The sequence below is a fragment of the Ascaphus truei genome, chromosome 21, assembly GCF_040206685.1.
Source record: "Ascaphus truei isolate aAscTru1 chromosome 21, aAscTru1.hap1, whole genome shotgun sequence".
Taxonomy (NCBI): Eukaryota; Metazoa; Chordata; class Amphibia; order Anura; family Ascaphidae; genus Ascaphus; species Ascaphus truei.
This window is the reverse complement of record NC_134503.1, coordinates 7,312,140-7,336,096: the sequence shown is the minus strand read 5'-3', so window position 1 is coordinate 7,336,096 and position 23,957 is coordinate 7,312,140. Positions and strand designations below refer to the sequence as shown.

The 23,957-nt window shown below is 45.5% G+C and overlaps 1 protein-coding gene across 1 annotated transcript in view; it reads right to left on the bottom strand.

The window, feature by feature from the left end:
* Window positions 1-23,957, bottom strand: part of SARDH (sarcosine dehydrogenase) — a 47,075-nt gene that overhangs the window by 10,499 nt on the left and 12,619 nt on the right. Inside the window, exons 7-12 of the mRNA XM_075578812.1 lie at window positions 22,316-22,429; window positions 18,562-18,700; window positions 17,145-17,258; window positions 12,669-12,816; window positions 7,543-7,636; window positions 2,072-2,234 (exon numbers count right to left, since the gene is read on the bottom strand). Coding sequence (XP_075434927.1) covers window positions 2,072-2,234; window positions 7,543-7,636; window positions 12,669-12,816; window positions 17,145-17,258; window positions 18,562-18,700; window positions 22,316-22,429 — 772 coding nt within the window. The remainder of the gene's footprint in view (window positions 1-2,071; window positions 2,235-7,542; window positions 7,637-12,668; window positions 12,817-17,144; window positions 17,259-18,561; window positions 18,701-22,315; window positions 22,430-23,957) is intronic.

The following is a 23,957-nucleotide window of genomic DNA, read 5'->3' as shown; positions in this document are numbered from 1 at the left end:
TTGATCAAAGGATGTATACCAAAAGTCTCCTTTTTTCTTATAGGTATTTACACCATACATATATATATATATTCCCCATTGATTGCTATCCCTATGGGAGAAGCGCAGGGATTCACTTTCTGTTTTGCACATTTGTATGGCCATTTCCTTCACTAGCTGCATGCTCTTTACATGGAGAAGCGCAGTGATTATATTTGTTTTACATTATTTGTTGGGCCGATTTTAATCCTTTGCAGCACGCTCCTAGAGGGCAACACTACTATGGTGTAATTGAATATATTTAGCCAATCACCTGCAACTGCTTATTGAGCAGTTTGTGGCAGGCCAGCCCCTCCTCTTCTAGGTATATAATCTCCTAGCAAGGTCCCCTTATTCCACTTCACTTACATGTGAGTATCTGTACTGGTATATACCAGTTTTTAATTGCACTAGGTTATACAAGCATATGCTTTGATATTTTAACCCCTTCTGGGCTTATTTCACATAACACTAGTATGCATTTAGCGTAGGGACCTGCTAAAGAGACTTACCTTGACGTGGTTAGCAGGCTTGGCATTATTTGATCAAAGGATGTATACCAAAAGTCTCCTTTTTTCTTATAGGTATTTACACCATACATATATATATATATTCCCCATTGATTGCTATCCCTATGGGAGAAGCGCAGGGATTCACTTTCTGTTTTGCACATTTGTATGGCCATTTCCTTCACTAGCTGCATGCTCTTTACATGGAGAAGCGCAGTGATTATATTTGTTTTACATTATTTGTTGGGCCGATTTTAATCCTTTGCAGCACGCTCCTAGAGGGCAACACTACTATGGTGTAATTGAATATATTTAGCCAATCACCTGCAACTGCTTATTGAGCAGTTTGTGGCAGGCCAGCCCCTCCTCTTCTAGGTATATAATCTCCTAGCAAGGTCCCCTTATTCCACTTCACTTACATGTGAGTATCTGTACTGGTATATACCAGTTTTTAATTGCACTAGGTTATACAAGCATATGCTTTGATATTTTAACCCCTTCTGGGCTTATTTCACATAACACTAGTATGCATTTAGCGTAGGGACCTGCTAAAGAGACTTACCTTGACGTGGTTAGCAGGCTTGGCATTATTTGATCAAAGGATGTATACCAAAAGTCTCCTTTTTTCTTATAGGTATTTACACCATACATATATATATATATTCCCCATTGATTGCTATCCCTATGGGAGAAGCGCAGGGATTCACTTTCTGTTTTGCACATTTGTATGGCCATTTCCTTCACTAGCTGCATGCTCTTTACATGGAGAAGCGCAGTGATTATATTTGTTTTACATTATTTGTTGGGCCGATTTTAATCCTTTGCAGCACGCTCCTAGAGGGCAACACTACTATGGTGTAATTGAATATATTTAGCCAATCACCTGCAACTGCTTATTGAGCAGTTTGTGGCAGGCCAGCCCCTCCTCTTCTAGGTATATAATCTCCTAGCAAGGTCCCCTTATTCCACTTCACTTACATGTGAGTATCTGTACTGGTATATACCAGTTTTTAATTGCACTAGGTTATACAAGCATATGCTTTGATATTTTAACCCCTTCTGGGCTTATTTCACATAACACTAGTATGCATTTAGCGTAGGGACCTGCTAAAGAGACTTACCTTGACGTGGTTAGCAGGCTTGGCATTATTTGATCAAAGGATGTATACCAAAAGTCTCCTTTTTTCTTATAGGTATTTACACCATACATATATATATATATTCCCCATTGATTGCTATCCCTATGGGAGAAGCGCAGGGATTCACTTTCTGTTTTGCACAATAGATATAACCCTAACACTTTGCGGTTGAACTTTGATTGTATGTGTGACCCTGGAAATAAAGCACTTCTGGAGATGCGTCTTTATTGTATATAGAAGAAAATGCTGACGGCGGCACATCCGATCTTGCTAGAGACCTAATATCTGTGCTATTAAATGGAGAAGCGAGAACCTTTTCACAGGAGGCCGAGAACCATGGAATATTTGCCCAGAGTGACGCAACAAGCATCAGAATAAAGGGCCAACAGCACCGCAGAGCGATACCTTTCTCAATGCTGAGGGAATCGATGGCTCTGTATCCAGCGTTGACGATGCCGCTCTTGGCTCCGACTTTCATGACTGCTCGGTACACAGGAACACAGGCCTCTCTGGGCATGTGCAGCTCCCACCCCATCTCCCCCACGAACGACAGGCGGATGGCACGCACCTGAGCGAAGAGAGGACAGAAGTGACGTTATGTGGGCCATCTACATTTAATGTAACATTCAACACATTGTATTGTTCTAGAGCAGTAGGTTCCAAACTCCAGTTCTCAAGGACCACCACCAGCGCAGGCTGTCCACTCATTAGCACAGGTGGCGCCATCATTTAGACTGAACCACTTCTGCTCCAGCAGGGGTATCCTTACAACCTCCACAGTTAGTGGTCCTTGGGGCCTGGGAGTTGGGAACCTCTGCCCTAGGGATCTGCGGCCGACAGTTTTGAAGAAGACGCAACCCAACCCGGGCCAGTCCCACTTGGGACGCAACCCAACTCGGGCATCTCTTCCCCTTACTGGCGCAAAAAAAAAGTATATTATAATATTAGACATATATATATATATTCGTGACGAAACGCGTAGGGTGTTTCCTAAAGCAGCGAGTATAGCAGCTGATTTTTACTACCCACGAATAGAGCACCTATTTGCGGCTCCTGAGAGCATTAATCGGGCTGCCGATTTTTCATTGACTGCGGCTGCCTGCGGGTTCATGTGGTGAGCAGTGCCAGGAGGAGGAGGTATAGCTAGAGGAAGTCTTTCTATGGGACACAGAGTGATGACACCATCCGGTCTCTGGAATATCCACACATCCTGTTGAACCACTGGATACAGCAGAGGAGGCACCAACGGAACGTTTGGCGTGGGCCCATGCAGTTCTCTGGTGATTGAGTACATCTCATACATGCTCTTGATTGAACTCTGTTTGTGAGTGCGCTTTTTATATGTTACAGTCCTATAAAATATTTTTATACTTTAATACACTAGGAGTGCGCCTGTTTTTCTTTTGTTTTTGCACATGTACATACACACACACGCGCACACACGCAATTAAGTTTTATGATGTGACGAGCTGATGACAGAATAGATGTATAGATGCACAATGATGCTCCTTGGGGCAAGAACGTTCTCCTTATTGCCTCAATTTGTCAGAACAAGTGTACTCTTGTCATACAATGCAATTGACCTCCCTCCCACATTGTACTCTGCGGCGGAATATGCTGGATATATATCTATATCTATATAACGTGCACATACACAGGTGTGTATACACAGTAGACTTACATACACGTATATCAATAGACACATACTTTTTAAAAATATTTCTATACACAACAAAAAATTGTGGATTAAATATATTGATATGACACATAGTCGAGGCAGGTCATGGAGACAGCTGCAAAAGTGCGCAGTATTTAGTCCAGCCCACGAATGAGATGCTAAACCTATCACGGTGGGCATAGCTCACCAGTGTAAGTGACAGCTTCATACCGTGCCCCTGCAGATACGGGACAGTGAGGTCTCCGTGGGTCTGGGTGAAGCCCTGCGTGAAAGCTGCTGTCACAAGAGCTAGGCTCCGCTCTGCGGCTCAGAGAAATGATTTCACATGAAGCCCCAAGCAGATCATCTAAATTATGCAGCTGAAATATTTATGCTTCCAAACTGGAAAGCAGTGTGTGGAGGAGCCCCTGACAAACAGTGTGTCAGAAGACCAAAGGTTAACCCTTCCGTTGCCAGAGGGGACAGCGCAAAAATCGGTGTAGCCGCCTCCGGCAGGAAAATGGTTCACCTCTCATTACCAAGCCGACTTGCATTAAGTTCATTTGCTGCAACACATACAACCAGGCAGGGTGTCATGCTAAACACACGCAGGTGTCAGTGACAGTGCACATAAGCGACTCATAAGCCTCTTATACTAGAACCGAGACGCCCCACAGAGTATTTAATGCCATGATAGCCTGTGGTTAAACCAATTGAGCTTGTTGCAGTCAGCTCAAAATGGAAATTCAGCGCAGAAAGAAGCTTTGTCTCGGAGGAGCAATGACAACCTATATACCTGAGACAAATGGAGTCCAACCATCCACCTCCACTATTTGCCTACCCATGTATGAAATAGCCCCCTACAGCATCTGTCTGTCCTCAGCCTCCCACTGAATGAGGTACTACAAATGTGTCAGCAGACACTAAAATATACAAGTCTACCCGGTGACTCCATGGAGGAACAAGCGCTCCATCTGGATTTCTGTCCCTGGACACCCCCATCTGTGAGATCCAATTACCTGCTCCATGATAAACATCTACACCGCTAGAGGACCACATGGGCACCCACAGAAGGTGGTCTAGGTTTTTCTGTGGATGTCGCGAGGGTAGATGAGCTAAGCACAAATTGCAGGAAATCTGTAGATAGAAAGGAAGCACAAAGTAGCACTCGGAAATAGTGGTCAAGCGATTAGTATTCATTCATCTAACATTGCGGTCCAACACAGCAGACCTTTCTCAAGGTGACCTTCACCACTGTTTTGGAGCGCTACTCTGGTTTGCTTCATTTCCATGGGATCTCCCCATTGACTTTCAGCACCACAAGCATCTTTCATTTTTGAGTGAACGTGTATATATTTTGGACTAGCACAACCTATACCATATGGGGTCAGAACAGTCTTACTGACCTGCAACCCAAGTCAGGTTTCTGACCATCAGCTAGTACAGACTAAGGGGGGTTTATTCATTCAAGTGCGATAGCCGTTAGAGATGGTTAACGACCAGTCACATCATGTGAACAAGATTCTCTTCTGGCGCTTGCATTGCAGGGGCCTCAGATCTTGTAATATTAGGAACATCAACAACAACCATATGTAGCACTAAATGCACATACTAATAATAATGGAATCCCAATTAATACTTGCCTCAAGAGCTGACCGTTTAATTTTAGTTCCTGGGTCATAGGAGATAAAATGACGTGCCCAGATACTAATGCTAGGTCACTCAAGTTCTTAAAGCAGAAACACAAAATGTACTATATACAGTTTGAGCAACTCTGATTTTAACAGATTTTTTCATCTTTTGATAACCTAAAATCAATGAAGGGTGGACACTGAAAATGAACATCCCCGCGAGCGCTCAAGGAAAGGAGACCGGCGTAAATTAAAAGGGAGATCAATGCTCATAAAACAGCCACGATGAGGCCACGTGTGAGGGGTCGGAGAACACCCTGTGGGGCTTATTCTAGTAGCTTCGAATTTATCGCCAAATCGCACATTTAGAACGCACGGTTTGAAATGTTTAAAGAAACGGTATTCTGCAAATCGCATTTTCTAAACCCCATGTATATAAAGTGACCACCCGTCCGATTGTGCACCGGCTCTACGTGCGCGAGTTACCACCAGAGCCTGAAATTGGAGTTCTGCGTGGTGGGAGGAGTCAGGCTCCGGCTCTCCCCAGCTGCTGCGGGGCCCTCTCTGCGAGGCCGGGCTTCTCTCCCGCCGGATGCGGAGCACGAGATCTGGATGGGCCCACCACCCGGTGCACACCGGTGAGAGAGAGGCCCTGTCTCTCAGAGAGAGAGGCCCGGTATCGCAGAGAGAGAGGCCCGGTATCGCAGAGAGAGAGGCCCGGTATCGCAGAGAGAGAGGCCCGGTATCGCAGAGAGAGAGGCCCGGTATCGCAGAGAGGAAGGCCCGGTATCGCAGAGAGGAAGGCCCGGTATCGCAGAGAGAGAGGCCCGGTATCGCAGAGAGGAAGGCCCAGTGTGGGAGAGAGGCCCGACAGCAGCTGGAGAGGCACCAGACCACACCGTATGTAGGGTGTGTGTTTGTGTGTGTGTGTACGGGGTGGGGGGGATGTATGGGTGTATTGTATTGTGTATGTGTGTATTGTATTTTGTGTGGGAGGGTGTATTGTATTTTGTGCGTGTGTGTCCGGGGGGGGGTTTATTGTATTTTGTGCGTGTGGGGGGGTGTATTGTATTTTGTGCGTGTGTGTGGGGTGTATTGTATTTTGTGTGTGTGGGGTGGTGTACTGTATTTTGTGCGTGTGTGGGGGGTGTATTGTATTTTGCGTGTAGGGAGGGTGTATTGTATTTTGTGTATGGGGGGGTGTATTGTATTTTGTGTGTGGGGGGGTGTATTGTATTTTGTGTGTGGGGAGGCTGTATTGTATTTTGTGTGGGGGGGGGTGTATTGTATTTTGTGTGGGGGGGGGTGTATTGTATTTTGTGCGTGAGGGGGGATGTATTGTATTTTGTGTGTGGGGTGGTGTACTGTATTTTGGGGAGGCGGTAACGTATTTTGGATGGGTGTCTGGTGCGTGTGGAGGGGTGGTGAGGCAGAGAGGGGTAATTAAGTGATAGCAGAAGGAGGGGGTTTGAGAGGAGAGAGGGTTGGGGCTAATGAGAGGGGGGAGAGAGAGTGAAGAAGAGTGGGGAAGAGTAAGGAGACAGAGAGGAGGGGGAAGAGAAATACACGGGGAGAGGAAGGGGCTCGCGAGGAGGTGTGAAAGGGGGGGGGCTTGCGCAGCTGCTGAAATGGGGGGGGGCAGTCGAAACGCTAGTGCTGGGCCCCGGGCAATCTGCCTGCGGCCCTGTGAACAAGCATTAGGAGCGAGACACGTTGTATCAGATCTAGTGCAATCTTAAAGTGTTCCATATAGCAGAGGAGTTATGTAAAGCCCAGAACACAAACCCTTTCGTAGCGAGAGGCCCAACGTGCCCAGATCCGCTGCACGCCCGGTGATTTTCCTGTGACCCCCAACTTGTCTTTCTATCCTCCTGATTCTGTCAAAGTTACTTGAGCGCCTGTACAGCCCTATTGAACACGGGCTGCTTGCTGTGGAAGCCAGAAGCTCTTTTCTCCATTATGCCATTAGATCAGTCAGGCAAAGAGATGGATGGAAGGATATAGCTTGGGAGGATCAGAAAAAAAAAATCTATTTGGGTTACAAAAGGCAGGCTTTTAACAAAACACAGCTGCTAGGGAGCTGGAGGTCACGGAGCAATTACACGCACAGCAGGTCTGGAAGAGGAACCGCAGCAGAAAGGGGGAACGAGATGTACCTGCAAACAGACGTAAGGTTAACCCCTTTGCTACCAAGGGGGCAGCAGCACAGGATGAAAATGCCTCTCTGCATCACAATTGCATTAATATGTTCTTGCCATCTAGGAGTGGTTAAGATGCTTTGATCCTCCTTGTGGCGAACTGCAGTAACCCTTTAAGGAACCCCACCTGTTTGCTTTATACCAAGGGTGGCCAACTCCAGCCTTCAGAGCCACCAACAGGTCAGGTTTTTCAGGATATCCCCGCTTCAGCACAGGTGGCTCAATCAGTGGCTCAGTGAAGACCGAGCCACTGATTGAGCCATCTGTGCTGAAGCTGGGACTGATTGAGCCACCTGTGCTGAAGCTGGGATATGCTGAAAACCGGACCTGTTGGTGGCCCTTGTGGACTGGAGTTGGCCACCCCCTGCCTTATACCATTAACCACCTTACCGTGAATCCAGCTGCAGTCACCAGCTTGTGTGTGGAGAAAGGGAAAGCCTCATTACTGAGATCGACCTCCAATACTTCCTGCAGGACGGAGCGGCTGGGGACAGAGAGCACAAAGGGGTGGTCAGCCTAGAGCAGGGGTTCCCAGATTTAGTTGCCCCATGAACTCCCAAACCAACGGGACAGGTTTTCAGGATATCCCTGCTTCAGCACAGCTGCTTCCATCAAAATGACTGAGCCACCTGTGCTGACGCAGGGGTGTCCTGAAAACCTGACCTGTTGGTTGGGGGTTCTTGGGGACTGGAGTTGTCTACCCCTGGTCGACAGACGTGTTTCTGATCAGCAAAACAGAGGTTAATACTTATGACGTAGCCCCTTATGGAGGACTATATACCAAGACAAAAGTGGTGCGATTCTGGGGCAAAACCAACTGCACTAAACGTCAGGGAAAATATTCTATTGACCTAAACTGCATGTTTTTCTTTGATACATACGCTGCAGATTTTTTTGGCCCCGGAATTGTACCACTAAAGGGGCCACTGAGGACTTTTACTCGGACTCTTGTTTTGGTTTAAATATAAATAAATCATGTTTTAGTTCGATTTGTCTGGTTTGGGATTTTTCCCCAAATTAAATTCAAAACAAGCAGGGAAAAATGCTATAAGATAAGGAAGGAGAGGGGGAAATGCTATAATAAGATAAGGAAGAAAGGGGAAAAGCTATAATAACATAAGGAAGCAAGGGGGAAATGCTATAATAACAGATGGAAGCAAGGGGGAAATGCTATAATAACAGATGGAAGCAAGGGGGAAATGCTATAATAATAAGATAAGGAAGCAAGGGGGAAATGCTATAATAATAAGATAAGAAAGCAAGGGGGAAATGCTATAATAATAAGATAAGGAAGCAAGGGGGAAATGCTATAATAACAGAAGGAAGCAAGGGGGAAATGCTATAATAATAGAAGGAAGCAAGGGGGAAATGCTATAATAACAGAAGGAAGCAAGGGGGAAATGCTATAATAACAGAAGGAAGCAAGGGGGAAATGCTATAATAACAGAAGGAAGCAAGGGGGAAATGCTATAATAACAGATGGAAGCAAGGGGGAAATGCTATAATAATAAGATAAGGAAGCAAGGGGGAAATGCTATAATAACAGAAGGAAGCAAGGGGGAAATGCTATAATAACAGAAGGAAGCAAGGGTGAAATGCTATAATAATAAGATAAGGAAGCAAGGGGGAAATGCTATAATAACAGAAGGAAGCAAGGGGGAAATGCTATAATAACAGAAGGAAGCAAGGGTGAAATGCTATAATAATAAGATAAGGAAGCAGAGGGGGAAATGCTATAATAAGATAAGGAAGCAGAGGGGGCAATGCTATAATAAGATAAGGAAGCAGAGGGGGAAATGCTATAATAAGATAAGGAAGCACAGGGGGAAATGCTATAATTAGATAAGGAAGCAGAGGGGGAAATGCTATAATAAGATAAGGAAGCAGAGGGGGGAAATGCTATAATAAGATAAGGAAGCAGAGGGGGAAATGCTATAATATGATAAGGAAGCAGAGGGGGAAATGCTATATTAAGATAAGGAAGCAGAGGGGGAAATGCTATAACAGCATAAGGAAGCAAGGGGGAGGATACTATAATAGCATAAGGAGGCAGAGGGGAAATGCTATAATAAGATGAGGAAAAAGAGGGGGAAATGCTATAAGATATGGAAGCAGAGGGGGAAATGCTATATTAACATAAGGAAGCAGAGGGGGAAATGCTATAATAAGATAAGGAAGCAGAGGGGGAAATTATACAATAAGATAAGGAAGCAGAGATGGAAAATGCTGATAAACAACATACGTTTTCAACATTACTAGCAGCTCTACAATAGAGATGGGTACTTGATAAAGTGCGCTGACACACGAAACGCGTAGGAGTGTTATAACCTCAGTTTTTTTTAAATGTTTTCTTTATTATATTGATTTTTTAATATTCTCTTGACCCTGCTCTCTGTTTTGCTCTTTGGGATATCTCTGGACTTTACACCGGATGCACGCTCGGGGAGACATTATTGGGGAGGACACAGTGAGTAATGTCACGATTTTTGTCGAGAGGACTATCCCAATGAGGAGGGGAAGGATATAGCTTATGTACCACTCACCACCTTCAGGGAATATTTGTTCTTCACCCCCAAAAAATCTCATTAGATCAACCACTGACATCATTAAACCGTGGCTGTATATGCCCCATGTGTCTGTCTTCTGATCATCACACAATGATTATCATCATATTTTGGACCTAGTACTTGAGCACATGGACCACTGACGCACATACCCTATCGAGATGGGTACTTGGTCTGGTGTTCTGGTTCTAAATAATGTACTATATGGGTTTGGGTTTGGGAATATAATGTTCTGATTTCACAAAGCTGTTTTTGTCCGCCTCTTAAATATTTAAAATGAATAAAACAACATGAGATGCTGTCCACTGATTTTAAAAGCAAATACTTATTACATGTAGCAATTAACTGGCTCTACAATATTTTCAAGTGCAACAAAACACATTAATTAAAAATCCCAATTGATAATGCCATCTGCCAATGGCAAGAAATAGTGGAATCTGCAGTTTTTTAATTGGTACATTAATGCTATTTTTAAATTCCTGTCGATTTGAAGAAAATATTAAGCACACGTTTAAAAAAAAAAAAAATCTGGTTCAAAACAATTAACCTTTTTGGTGGCATCAAGAGAGATAATGGATACAGCAAAATGATTGCTTACTTTAAGGCAGAGGTTCTCAACTCCAGCCCTCAAGACACCCCAACAGGTCAGGTTTTCAGAATATCCCTGCTTCAGCACAGGTGGCTTTCAATTGAAAACTGAGCCTCTGATTGAGCTACCTGTGCTAAAGCTGGGACTGATTAAGACACCTGTGCTGAAGCTGGGATATCCTGAAAACCTGACCTGTTTGGGGTGGGGGAGGGGGAGGTCTTGAGGACTGGGGTTGAGCACCCCTGTGCTACAGCATATAAAAGACAGGGGCAGACTCAGTACCGAGCATGCAAAGATTTGTTCAAAGGCAACATCAACAAGAAAGAGGGAGGTTCAAAATGCCTTTGATCGGTGGTCAAAGTGTCTTAAAGAGCAGTGGTACTGTTCTGGTTTTAATACATTCTAAGCCAGTGAAACTAAGTGGCTCTTTGGAACTTAACACAGGTTTAAACCGTTTATACAATATTGATGTCTTAGAAACAGAAACTGTCTTTTAAAAGAAAGAGGAGCAGTAAGTTAGTACTCTGGGTTTGGAAATAAAAAAAAGTAGTTTTTTTTAAATGGAGTAACACGGATTGCACAATTTCATGGACAAAAGGGGTCAGCAGAAACGCGTGGCACGTGCCGTGGCTCCGGCGGGTATGGAAGACGCGCTCAGACACACTGAATGCTTTGCCTGGTATCCAAACTCCAGTGGCAATCAAATAGGCAACAAGGATCCGTGTTATTAGGATTGAATCTGACAGTCTGCAGGTCTCTCTTTGTAGCACGCTGGCTGTCACACACATCTGCCCGCAGTGCGCCTCCCGCGCGCATTAAAGATTGATACAAGTTGAAACGGATTCTGACTGTGGGGCCGCAGCAGCTCCTCCAGAAATAATGGCGCTGGTTGATTTTAAGCCAACATGGCAGTTCGTAGAGACAGACCTTAGGGGAGGGGAGAGAAAGTGTTCTGACAAACCTCCGTCTGCACAATAGAAAGTTTCTCCCTAAATAGTGCAGGTGTGGGGGAGGGGAGAGACGTCCGGTATCCTGCATGGGCATCCGGTAGAAAGATTGAAGCGTTTATGCTGTAAACACGGCCTACCTTTGTGTTATAGACCAGAGGTTTGCTTGCGACTTGTAGGTACATCTGGACTGCAAAGCAGGGTTAGTACTTCCGTTAATGACCAGTAGTCAGTGACCCATCACTACTCAGCTCGCCCTACTCTCCACCCGAGAGAGGTTCACCAAGGAGACCTTTTTGTTTATTCGACATACGAAGATTTCAGAATTCAGAGTTCAGTAGCCCACTCAAAAGCAGCATCACTTACAGGAGGCAATGGCAGGCGAGGAATTGTTTTGGCGTATGATAACATTTGTAACTGATACGATGTACAAATTAAAGCAATGATGGTGCGTTAGTGGTTGGATTCTCCAACAGACTATGAAGAGAAACCCAGAGGCATTAGGTGAAGAGATAGTAGGCCACCGTGGGGGGTTTGGTTTGAATGTGTTGAGAAAGAGGGGGGAGGGGGTTAGAGGGGTAGAGGTTATACAAGGAGGGTCAGAGGTTTCTCCTCTTTCCCTTCCAGACCAGTTAAGAAGCCCCACTCTTCTGCCCTGTTTTGGGTGTGTGGTTTGGGTTATTAAAATGTGGTTGTATGGATGAAGCTCAGTTCTAGTTGAAGTGTGGCGATAAGGTGTTAAGAGGGTTTGGGGACCTTGTCAAAGTTGACTTCTTGTGGGGAGGTGTAAGGTACCTTCAAATAGTTGTGTTTGGGGAAGGCGGTATCGTACTTGGCTTGGGCGGTCAGCATGGCAGTGACCTCCCAGTACTTGTGTGTGCTTGGACCAGGGGGCCTGGGTGGCTGTTGGCATATAGAGGTGCAAGCACGGGGTATCTCCAAGGCTTTATGTTTGGTGGATGAAGAAACTTAGATGGGTACCCTAGATTTTAGTTACATTTTGTATTTCATAAATAAAGCGGAGGACAATTTCTTCAAAGTCGTTGTACGTGTGTTATTTATGTCACTATTATGGTGGCCCAAACTTCCCCTTCCCCCCCAAAAAATGTGATGCCTGGGGAAGTGATGTTACTGGCCACTGTAAATATTAAGCTGATTTAATACTTCATTATTGCACTCTCATTCATTCACTTATTCATCAATTCACCTGCTGTCAGTTCCCATTCATTTACAGAGAATATATTGTTTAGCTGCACTAGGTCCTTGTGTAGATACTAACTACATGCTTGCCAACTCTTAGAATTGCCCACTGAAGAACATCACTTTCTCCAAAAGGATGTACCTTTCTCCAACACAGACCAACACATCCCTATTGAATGATTGGACGGATAACCGAGATCTCAATGTTCCACCTACCTGCCAGGCCCTTGGATGCTGATCATGCCAAGCTCTTCAGAAGAGTCAATCAACCTGCACTTGAAGTTCTGATCTTGAACAATGGTGGTGATGTGGTTCCAGTTGTGCTGGGCAACTGCTCCCCCGATGGCAAGGTAATATCCATCTCCTAGGAACAGAAACAAAGTTGTTTTTAATCTCCAAGAGACATTGTTACAAGAACCTTTCCAGGATCTGCAGTCAAACTTTGCATGGTGAAGGTCATCGAGTACTACAGGAAACAAGTGTGTTTTGTCTAATAAGTAAACAGTATAATGAATGGAAATAATGATGCATATTCACACCCCCCTATAAAATATGTTGTGGAGCCTCTTCCCTTGGCTAGAGAAGGTATTGGTTCCATTGGGATGGAGCTGAACTCTTCTCCAGTACTCGGAAGCAGCTTCATCGCATATCGAAGAGGTGTCACTAGTTATGGGCAAACCTACCAAGAGCTACGTAGACTGTCACCAGGTGCCTGCCAGGTTGAACATGAACTCATGTTGCATGGCTCATTATTAGCACACTGCCACAGAGAGGGGGTGTGTCTGGAAGCCTCCCAGTCCCAGTGTGTTGACAAAGAGGGTGAGGCATTCGAGGGGTAGAGGTTATACGAGAGGGTCAGAGGTTTTCCTTCTTTCCCTTCAGGACCAGTTAAGAAGCCCCACTCTTCCTCCCTGTTTTGTGTGTGTGCTTTGGGTTAATATAATGGGGTTGTATGGATGAAGCTCAGTTCTTGTTGAAGTGTGGAGGTAAGGTGTTAGAGGGGTTGGGGACCCTATCAAAGTTGGCTCCTTGTGGGGAGGTGTAGGGTACCTCCAAATAGCTGTGTTTGGGGAAGGCGGTATCATACTTGGCTTGAGCAGTCGGTATGGCAGTGACCTCTATAAAAAAGATGATCCCAGTTCTCTCTTTCAAAGTAACAGATTTTATTTATCTATATTGTAGGGAGCTGCTGTGAGATTTTGGACACAACCTTGAGAGAAATGTTGAGTATATACACGTGTCTCAGGGGTAAAGACTATTCATACCAGAGGAAAAAGCATTAGAGAGAAATATGTACTGTAAGTGAAAAGACTCTGCTATATATAGTGTTTAACTCACGAACGATAAAGCACTATACTTCACAGCTCAGTAATATGCACTGATGGCACACACAGTTAGCAGCTACCTGCTATGAGGCTAAACATTTATCACAGAGCTCTTCAATGCATATATAGTCTATACCATAGCTCAGTGCTATGTAACGGGTTTGTCATGTATGGAAATAGCTGAACTAAAACGGTTAGGTAGCAATAACAGCAGATAACTTCCCTTTTAAAACATTAGCAATGTCAGACTCGGAGAGCTGCTCTACTCCACAACCGCCCGCTAAACAGGGTAATGTATGCAAGATCACTAATGTCAAACAAACAAAAACAGCAACAACGTTTTATCGGAATCCGTTTCCCCTGCTTTCTGCTGACAGCCCCAATATCCCATCTACAGATGGAGGGGGCATTTTAGTAGAACAGAATGCAGTATACACCGCAGCAATCAAATAACTAGTCTTAGGGCGGTGTTTTTCAACAGGGGTTCCTAAGAAACCTTGGGTTCCCCGGGCATCCCTCATGGGTTCACCGCAATTTTCAAGTCATTTAAAAATCGCACCATGTACAGAAGAATTTACCATGTATCGAATCTCAGACGCACTATTAGAGAGGGTTGGGGTTCCTTACAATGCATCTGATCGCAGACGCGCTATTAGAGAGGGTTGTGGCTCCTTACAATGTATCTGATCTCAGACGCGCTATCAGAGAGGGTTGGGGTTCCTTACAATGCATCTGACGTCAGGCGCGCTATTAGAGAGGGTTGGGGTTCCTTACAATGCATCTGATCTCCGACGCGCTATTAGAGGGGGTTGGGGTTCCTTACAATGCATCTGATCTCAGACACGCTATTAGAGAGGGTTTGGGTTCCTTACAATGCATCTGATCTCAGACGCGCTATTAGAGAGGGTTGGGGTTCCTTACAATGCATCTGATCTCAGACGCGCTATTAGAGAGGGTTGGGGTTCCTTACAATGCATCTGATCTCAGACGCGCTATTAGAGAGGGTTGGGGTTCCTTACAATGCATCTGATCTCAGACGCGCTATTAGAGAGGGTTGGGGGTTCTGCAGAATTTCACAATATAATTATAGGGTTTCTTAACCAAAAAAAAAAACATTTGGAAAACCTCTGGCCTAGGGGAGTAGAGCCGGACAGAGGATCACCGCGTTGAATAGCTGTGAATGGAGGCAGAATAGCACAGTGATCACCCAGCATGTTTGAAACCATAGCACTTGGGTTTATGATCTTATAACACTGAAGTAGTTGTGTTGCCACTAGATCACCAACCCAACTTGGTGGCCATTCAGAAAGTAGGGGGGGGGGGAACCAATGGTAACGCAGCGATGAAGTGCAGCATAAACTGTGCAGTAAAATGTGAAAGACCTATCCGTTATCAAATGTTATATGGCTATCTTTCATTAAAAGCTATGGTTCTATCAAATATGACTACAAGTTAATAACACCACAGAGATAGCAGAGAATCACAATTTCTTCTTTACCCGTCGTCTTGTGACATTATATTCACTTGCCTTACCGCCTTCCATCATAGTAGCTGAGTAAGTCACACAAAAGGTCCCCAATGCCACTGCCTGGGGATATATTTGAAACAGCTACTGCCTGATATGTCAACAATGTAAAACAGCTGTCTCCCTGCAGGTGTGGAACAGCACGCAGACAGATAACACAAATCCCCCATACATGGGTTAAATAGGGTCACGGTGAACACTAGTTGAGATCAGAACATGTGTCAGTTACAGAATGCAAGTCTGCTATTTATCTGGCGATGCCTTATCACCAGTGCGCCAGAAGAGGAGAATATAAAAGGAAAGCTAAAACATTCAAGAAATGAACATCATAGGATCATTACTATTACACACAGCTTTCCCTCTGTTCTGTTACGTTTGAGAGGTGACAGAGATTAACAGTTGAAAGATAATCCTACGGGTGTGATGTAGTTGTAATGTGGGTTTTGTCAATGGAATGATCTAAATACGAGCTGAAAATAATTTCATTTTTTCGTTTCTCCCACTACTTTTCCTACTTCATCCCTCCCTTCTTCCTCTCTCTCCCCCCACCAATACCCCTTCTCCCTCTCCCTCTACCCTCTTCTCCCCCTACCCCCTTCTCCCTCTACCCTCTTCTACACCTATCCCCTTCTCCCCCTATCCCCTTCTCCCCCTATCCCCTTCTCCCCCTATCCCCTTCTCCCCCTCTACCCTCTTCTCCCCCTATCCCCTTCTCCCCCTCTACCCTTCTCCCCCTATCCCCTTCTCCCCCTCTACCCTTCTCCCCCTCTACCCTTCTCCCCCTCTACCCTTCTCCCCCTCTACCCTTCTCCCCCTATCCTCTTCTCCCCCTCTACCCTCTTCTCCCCCTCTACCCTCTTCTCCCCCTCTACCCTCTTCTCCCCCTTCCCCCTCTACTCCCCCTTCCCCATCTACCCTCTTCTCCCCCTTCAGCCTCTACCCTCTTCTCCCCCTTCAGCCTCCACCCTCTTCTCCCCCTTCCCCCTCTACCCTCTTCTCCCCCTTCCCCTTCTACCCTCTTCTCCCCCTTCCCCTCTACCCGCTTCTCCCTCTACCTGCTTCTCCCTCTACCGTCTTCTCCCCCTTCCCCCTCTACTCCCCCTTCCCCATCTACCCTCTTCTCTCCCTTCCCCCTCTACCCTCTTCTCCCCCTTCCCCTCTACCCTCTTCTCCCGCTTCCCCCTCTACCCTCTTCTCCCGCTTCCCCCTCTACCCGCTTCTCCCTCTACCCGCTTCTCCCCCTTCCCCCTCTACCCTCTTTTCCCCCTTCCCCCCCTTCTCCCTCTACCCCCTTCTCCCTCTACCCCCTTCTCCCTCTACCCCCTTCTCCCTCTACCCCCTTCTCCCTCTACCCCCTTCTCCCTCTCCATCCCATCACTTTTCTTTAATACCTTATGATGCCCCCACCGCCTCTCTCTCCTGCGCCAGCATTCTTACTTTTGCCTTGCGTTCCAACTGACCTCTCCACGTTCTTTCTACATCTGCTTTCTGTGTAAACTTTATAGCTATCTGGCTCCTCTTATCTGCCACCAGGCTATGTGCCCCCAGTGGCTGACTTGCTTGTCACAGAAATCATCATAGAATTAAAAGAATTAAAAATAGAATGTATCAAATTGTATCCAAACCCAGACATAAACCTCCTCTGATCTCAGGAACCATCAAATGTGGTTGTGATATGTTAAGAGGTGTCCAAATGCATAGGGAACAGACAAATAACTTTACAAAATACATAGTGGAGAACTCCTGCCCTTATCACTTGGGTCACCAAATGGGTAGGTCATAGTGTCGTTTCGCCTAATGAATTATTGTACGGCACTTGCAGCTTATTTATCTTATACTCGCCTTCAAAATCAGGTGCCAGGACAGATGCTGGAGTTCCAGGGGTAATGCGGCTGACGGTCATGTCACTCTCGGTGCCTCCACGCTTGTTTAACATGCAGGTGTAGACGGTTGATCCTAGAAAAGGGAAAGTAAATGGGACGATGAGCAGCGCAGTTGGGATGTCACAGAGTAAGTTACTTCAACCATCCAATTCTATGTATGGCAAATAGTGAGAGGGTCACTGTTGCAGGGGTGGGCCTTCCTACAGCGCCTTAACCCAGAGGTTCTCAACTCCTGTCCTCAAGGACCACTAACAGGTCAGGTTTTATGGATATCCCAGCTTCAGCACAGCTGGCTCAAACAGCGGCAAAGACTGAGCCACCTGTGCTGAAGCAGGGAGATCCTGAAAATCTCACCGGTCGGGGGGCTTTGAGGACAGGAGTTGGTAACCTCAGGGTTCACCTATAATAGAAAAGGCCCTTTGGGTGATGGATGCAAACAGGAAAGGAAACTGTGGAAATTACAGACGCAAGAGAAGAAAAGTTGACACAAAGCACCGTTTTGTGTGGATACAAAGGGACACAACATTGGGTTAATAATACACAAGTGGCTGGAAGCTTTACTAGCAAGACGGGCTGTATTTATTTGTGGCGACTGTGGCATTGTGTAGCTCACAGTTCCAGTAGCCATCTTGGTCCGGGAGAAACGGAGATTAATCTGTAGGCTGTTGTGGTACCAATTTTGGGGATACTTCATAAACCATTGTATAGTGTACAGAGCTTTGAAATCTCATAGTACACGTGGAGAAGAGACATTACCAGGAAAAATAAACCTATATCTACGAAGAACTCCAATGTTTGTCCTCTCTCTGGTATTAATTAAATATTACTATTGAAATCGAAGGCATAATCTGTGACCTCTTGGAATTGGGGGTGCTGTAGCCCCCTTCCAGGATCCCAACATTATAGGGGTGCCAAGAAAAGTGGTTAAATGATTTAAAATTTCTTGCCATGGCTGCTATTTCTCACCAAAGGCCCATGCTATCAGCAAGCAGCATAACAAATCAAGTTTCTTCACGGGTGGCCAACTGCAGTCCGCCAGGGCCACCAACAGGTCAGGTTTAAGGATATCCCTGCTTCAGCACAGGTTGCTCAAGCAGTGGCTCAGTCGAAGCAGGGATATTCCTAATACCTCACCTGTTGGTGGCCATAGTGGACTGGAGTTGGCCAGTCTTCAACTGAGCCACCTGTGCTGAAGCAGGGATATCTTTAAAACCTGACCTGCAGGTGGCCCTTGAGGACTGAAGTTGGCCTCTCCCACCCTACATGTTTCTAGTCTTGAGGTGGCGTTGCCGATTGGAATATGTAGTGAAAGCATCACGGTGAATGGCACAAGCCATATTCATGCAAGACTGCTCCATGCTGTCCATCGAGTTTACCAGGGGGCTTCTTGACATCAGCAGTGAACAGCCAATCAGCTGCCTTCTTAGCCTCTGGCCCAACCAAGTAGAACTTTCCAAAGTAGGACATGTTAAAAACAGCCACGGCGTTCCGGCATGTCAGGCACTCTCTCTTGATCTAAAAATGACATGAAATCAAACACAACAGATGAATGTTGGGGGGGGGGGGGAGGGGGGGATTCTGCTCTCTTCACGGTTAGAGAAAGAAAACTTAATTAACAAGAAAGTGGCTCGTGCCAAACTTGTTGGCAGGTGATAAGAAGATTGAAATGTTTTGATAGGTTTTAATTCCTTTGCTACGGACGCCTTGCGCCAAGTGCCAGAGCACCCAGCCAGGACAGGGTTGAAGACCTTACACTCCCCCCCCCCCCCTCCCCAAACGCATCCATGTGTTAATCAATCCAGGAACTAAAGTGTTAACCCCTTCGGGGGCCCAAGACATTATTTAGCACTGCATTGCAGGCCTCTGTCAGTGAAGGGGTTAAAAATGAAACCTATATATGTTTTCTGTCCTCTCCAGAATGTGACAGCAATAGACAATGTTCTGATGCGTTCTAATTATCGCCGGGATCTGTCTTCTCAGCAAGGTGTTTGTCATCTTGTCATGTCCCAGCCTTCTCCCCTCTTCACACATTGTTCCCGAGCGCTGTGACTTCTGTGCTGTGATGCTGGAGCCGCTTCCGTATCGGCTTGTCAAACTGCTCGGAAGGAGAAGGATGGCGTGCACCGTTAATTTATCAAAAAACTGCTGTATACTTAATCCCAACGCTGACGGAAGTACCAGGCAGCAGCGTGGCACTTCTTAGACAAGAGGGCATTTAACACCATTAGCTGCACCTACTCTGATGGGATCATCATTGGATAGTGTGTGAAATAGTGACAGATTTGGCAACTACGAGAAATGTCACCTTTGCAAAAAGCCATTAAGCACAAGAACAGGAGGCAGGGGTATCCCCAATACCGGAGCTGCAAGTGGCCCTTCAAAAGTGGAGTTGGCCATCCAGCCTTACTGCTTTCTTTCCCAACCTTTGGTTATTACTATCCCTCCCTCTCACCACCTCCTTCTCCTGTTAAACATTAGTTCACTTTGGGCTTAGGTGGGAACGCCATTCTATCTTCTGTCTGTGGTCTCTTACAGTGACAGACATGTCACCCCATCATTGATTTTCTGCGAGTCTCGCCGGTTTGGAGTCAACCTCACTCACTTTTAGCATCATCAGATTTAACAAACTACACTGGCGTCTCACTGATAAAATTCAAACGCTATTTTTTTTCCGGGCCAGAAGCCCCCAAATCCCATTGATTCCAGTCAGTCGTTGGAGGCTGAGACACCCCTCTGTCGTGCTGATGTGTGCCCTGCCATTCCTGTTCAGCAATAATCTCACATGTGCTAGCGGTCCTCGCTCTCCCCAGCTGAAAGGGTTAAGCCTGAAATCACGGGAGAAAAATCAAACAGACCAAATGTTTTGCAATCTGTGAGCTGCATAATGCGGCCTGGCAGAGAAATACCGGGTGGTTTAAACGAAAGGGAAAGAGAATAATTACAAACGCTATTTATAGCAGGAATGAAAGACAGAACGGAGCAGAAATACACAGGACACCAGCTGGAAAGTGTGAAACAAACAAAAAATTTAAAAAAATAACATTGCACCTTACAAAATAGCGGAAAACGAGTCATTACCAAGTTCTAAAGAACAAGCCAGGAAACTCCTTTTAGCTACCCAGTGTCAGGTCTTGTGACGGTATGTGCCAGGACAGTGTACCTGCACCTTTATCTCTGGGCCTTCTCCTCCCGCTCATCTTCTCGTAGTGAGACTCATCGTCATGACGCTTGGCGCCGCGTTGACATGACAACGTGACATCACGACGACGCAGGAGGAGATAAGGGAGCATGAGACGGTAAGAGGGCGCGCGCTTTCCCCTGGATACCGGCACCTATTTTCTTATAACAACAAAAAGCGCTGCCTAACGTGGGGTAAAACCTAGAGCCACTGGTGGAAATGAGAACAGCATTGCATGAAATAGAATGGATGTTAGTGATAGCGGGATGCAACTGATTTGCAGATGCAGCGTTACGAGAGCCTTTCCTGCCCCCTAAAGAACATTAAGACTAACGCGGAATTTAACGTTACATTAGTTAGGCCATACTTAAACTTGCCGTGATATCCAGACACCGTTTTTTTGTGGTTAAGCACCAAAGCCCCCCTCCCCCCCCCCACGGTTTTGTAACTCGCAACTCCATTTGTCTGCAAACAGCGGCGGAAAATTTCCCGAAAGAACCTTGCACAATTTCGGTGTCTGGGTCGGAGTGACACCAAGACCGGCATAACGTCACGTTATTGACCAGATCCTTTAACATCCCAACATCGCGTGATGTTAAAGAGGCAATCCAAGCGGGCGATTTTTTTTTTTCCCCCTCCATGGGGTTGAAGCAGGGGGTCTCCGGAGCAGAAACCCCGTTCATTTCAGCTCCGGGGACCCCCTGCTTCCGTAGATACAGACCTCCGTAGGGGGTGCCGGTAACCGCTCGGCTAGAATTCATGGCGTTCAGCTCCGGAGACCCCCTGCTTCAAACCCATGTTAAAAAATACTACTTAAAAGAAAAAGCGCACAAATTGCTCGTTTAAGCTTTGCTGAAATTTTGTGCTTTTTCTATTTTTGTCTGCTAAATAAATACATTGATCTTTATTTTGATCCCTGGTGTCAGCAAGTCATTGTGAGAGCGGAGGAGATTATTGATGTTTTCATATACTGTATAGTTACATAGTAGATGAGGTTAACAAAAGACATACTGTATGTCCATCAAGCAACCCAAACTGTATGTAACTAATACAGGAGCGTCCCAGCTTGTGTGACACCAAATCCCCAGAGTCTGGCGGCTTCCTTCCATGACTGCTGCTATCCGCGGAGTGTGTATGCCGACCTGCACCGGGACCCAGACAAGACCGCCACAGATGCGAATGATATAACAAGCTGACGTGAGTGTGTCAGTACAGTAAACTTTATACACTAGATCCCTCTAAAGAAAATGGAACATTTACTGTAATATATATATATATATATATATATATATATATATATATATATATATATATATATATATATATATATATATATATATATATATATATATATATATATATATATAAAATTGGTGCAGGAAACAAAACTGCAACAAATTAAAAAGAGAAATCTCCGTTTACCATCTGGATCTGCTTTTATAATAAAGTGCGCAACAGTATAGCATCAGGTCCCTATGGACAAGCGTGCTTGACTTGTATAGTGAGCAACGTGAACAAACACAAAAGCAGGAAACATCCGTGAATAGTGGAGAGTGTCAAAAGGGAAGTGAGAATATATTATATTCACAAGAGAGTGGCTATTGTGAGGTGCAGGCACTTGTGTCAAACTAGTGCTCGTGTTGTATAGACCTAGGGTAGTTAATACCCTACTGTGGTCTTGAATTGGAGCTAAATGCTTGGTGTGTGAGGATCGCCTCACGTAGCACCTGACCGAGCGTGTGATGCAGAATAACCCAACGCGCGTTTCATCCAAACCAGACTTCTTCGAGGATGGGCCTTTGGTGCCAGTACAGTGCTTGAACACAAGTGTGTCACAGCCCTTCAATATATCGTCGACGTATCGTTATCTAAATTCTTATTCCCCTTCCTAACCTGTCCTGTTATTTTCCCATGTCTTTTAGTTTCACCCCGCCCCGTTCACTCTCACCCACCACATCATGATGAGGGGGGAAATTGAAGGTATATTCCTTCTCCAGCAGCTGGCTGTACATGTAATCCTTGTGGGGAGTCTTGCCGTAGGCACCATAGAAATCATACTCCAGAATCTACAAAGACAGAAAAAAATGGGGAGGTGAGCATCAGTTTTACGGAGCACAGAGGGTGGGGGGGGGGGTACACAAACCGGTAATGCGTGTGTGCCAGCAATATGTTGTGTGTGCCAACCTCTATTTTGTGTGTGTCTACATTACGTGTGTTTGTGCAAACCTGTATGCGTGGACCAATCTGTCTACCGGTATGTTTGTGTGTGTGTGTGCCGGTTTAATAATGAGAACAAGAATGGGTGCTGCAGCCAGAAGAAGTGAGGAAGACACGGGTTTGAGGAAGGAAGGCAATATAGGTTACAGCAGATGCCAACCGAATATAGTTACGAAACTACGATGATACCAAGTACAGAGTACCACTACTTTTTTTTATTATTTACAATTCTCCAGGGCCCTTCTTTTTTCTCTCAACACAAAAAAATGTCAAAGTAACCCAATATTTTATAAACCCTTTGGATCACTGCTGCATTAAACTGAATATATTTTCCTGCATTCGGCACAAAAGTGTTGCCGACCCCTTCAGCACTGAATGGGTTAATGCGACAGGTTGACGGCAGCGCCGGCATTTGTACGGTAGTTACCATTTGTAAAATGTGCATGGCCCAATGTATGTAGGTTGGCAGCAGAGAACGAGATCGGGAGTGACAGATGACGGCTTCGCAGCAAGCGAGGGTTTTAAAATAAGAATGCCCAAAATAGATGCAATTAAAAGGCCAAGGCTTCATATTGGATGAGGAATAAAGCATATATTAGTCATTGTATTTGAATAACAGCGCTGATTTTATACCAAGGGTGGGCAACTCCAGTCCTCAAGTGCCACCAACCGGTCTGCGACACAATATCAAAGACCGCCGTAAAAGCCCTATTTCAGGGTCGGATGCGAGTAACGGGAAGTTTAGCTCTGACTCAACTCCACGTCTTAAATCCCCGTGTTAACTGTAATGAACTTTAGTGGACATGCAATGTTATGATAATGCCTCATTTGCATGTTGTTATTATCACTAACGGCCGTAATAGTCATTGCCGTGCTCTTTACGGGAGAAAACATGGCTGGACATTATGCGGTTGTCCTTTGAAGATACACCGTTAGTCAGAATGTTCTGTCCCAAACTCACTGTGGCACATGAGTAGGGGCGGGCGGTTTAACTCACTCCCTGTAGATGCACACAGGGTCCTTCTTTTCTTTGTTCTTTTATTGTAAAAACAACAATACCAAAAAAAGGAGGAACTGGCCAGCTGGCAAATATAAGGGAGAGGTAAATTACAATGGCTTTACCAAGTACTAGCCAAGTTGTGACTATCCACAATGGCTGCTGGGTCTAAAAGGAAACATGTAGCCTGGGCTAACAGGAAATACAAAATCAGGCAGTGCCAACTAGCAGGGGGAGCCAGGAACAACTCAACCAACTGAGAAAACAGGGGTGTTGCCAAAGCAACTGGCTGAGAAGCCAACATTGAAAGTTACATTTGTTGCAACATTACACTGAGGAATGTTAGCAGCATCAGAACAGGGAAAATGTGCAATCTGGTT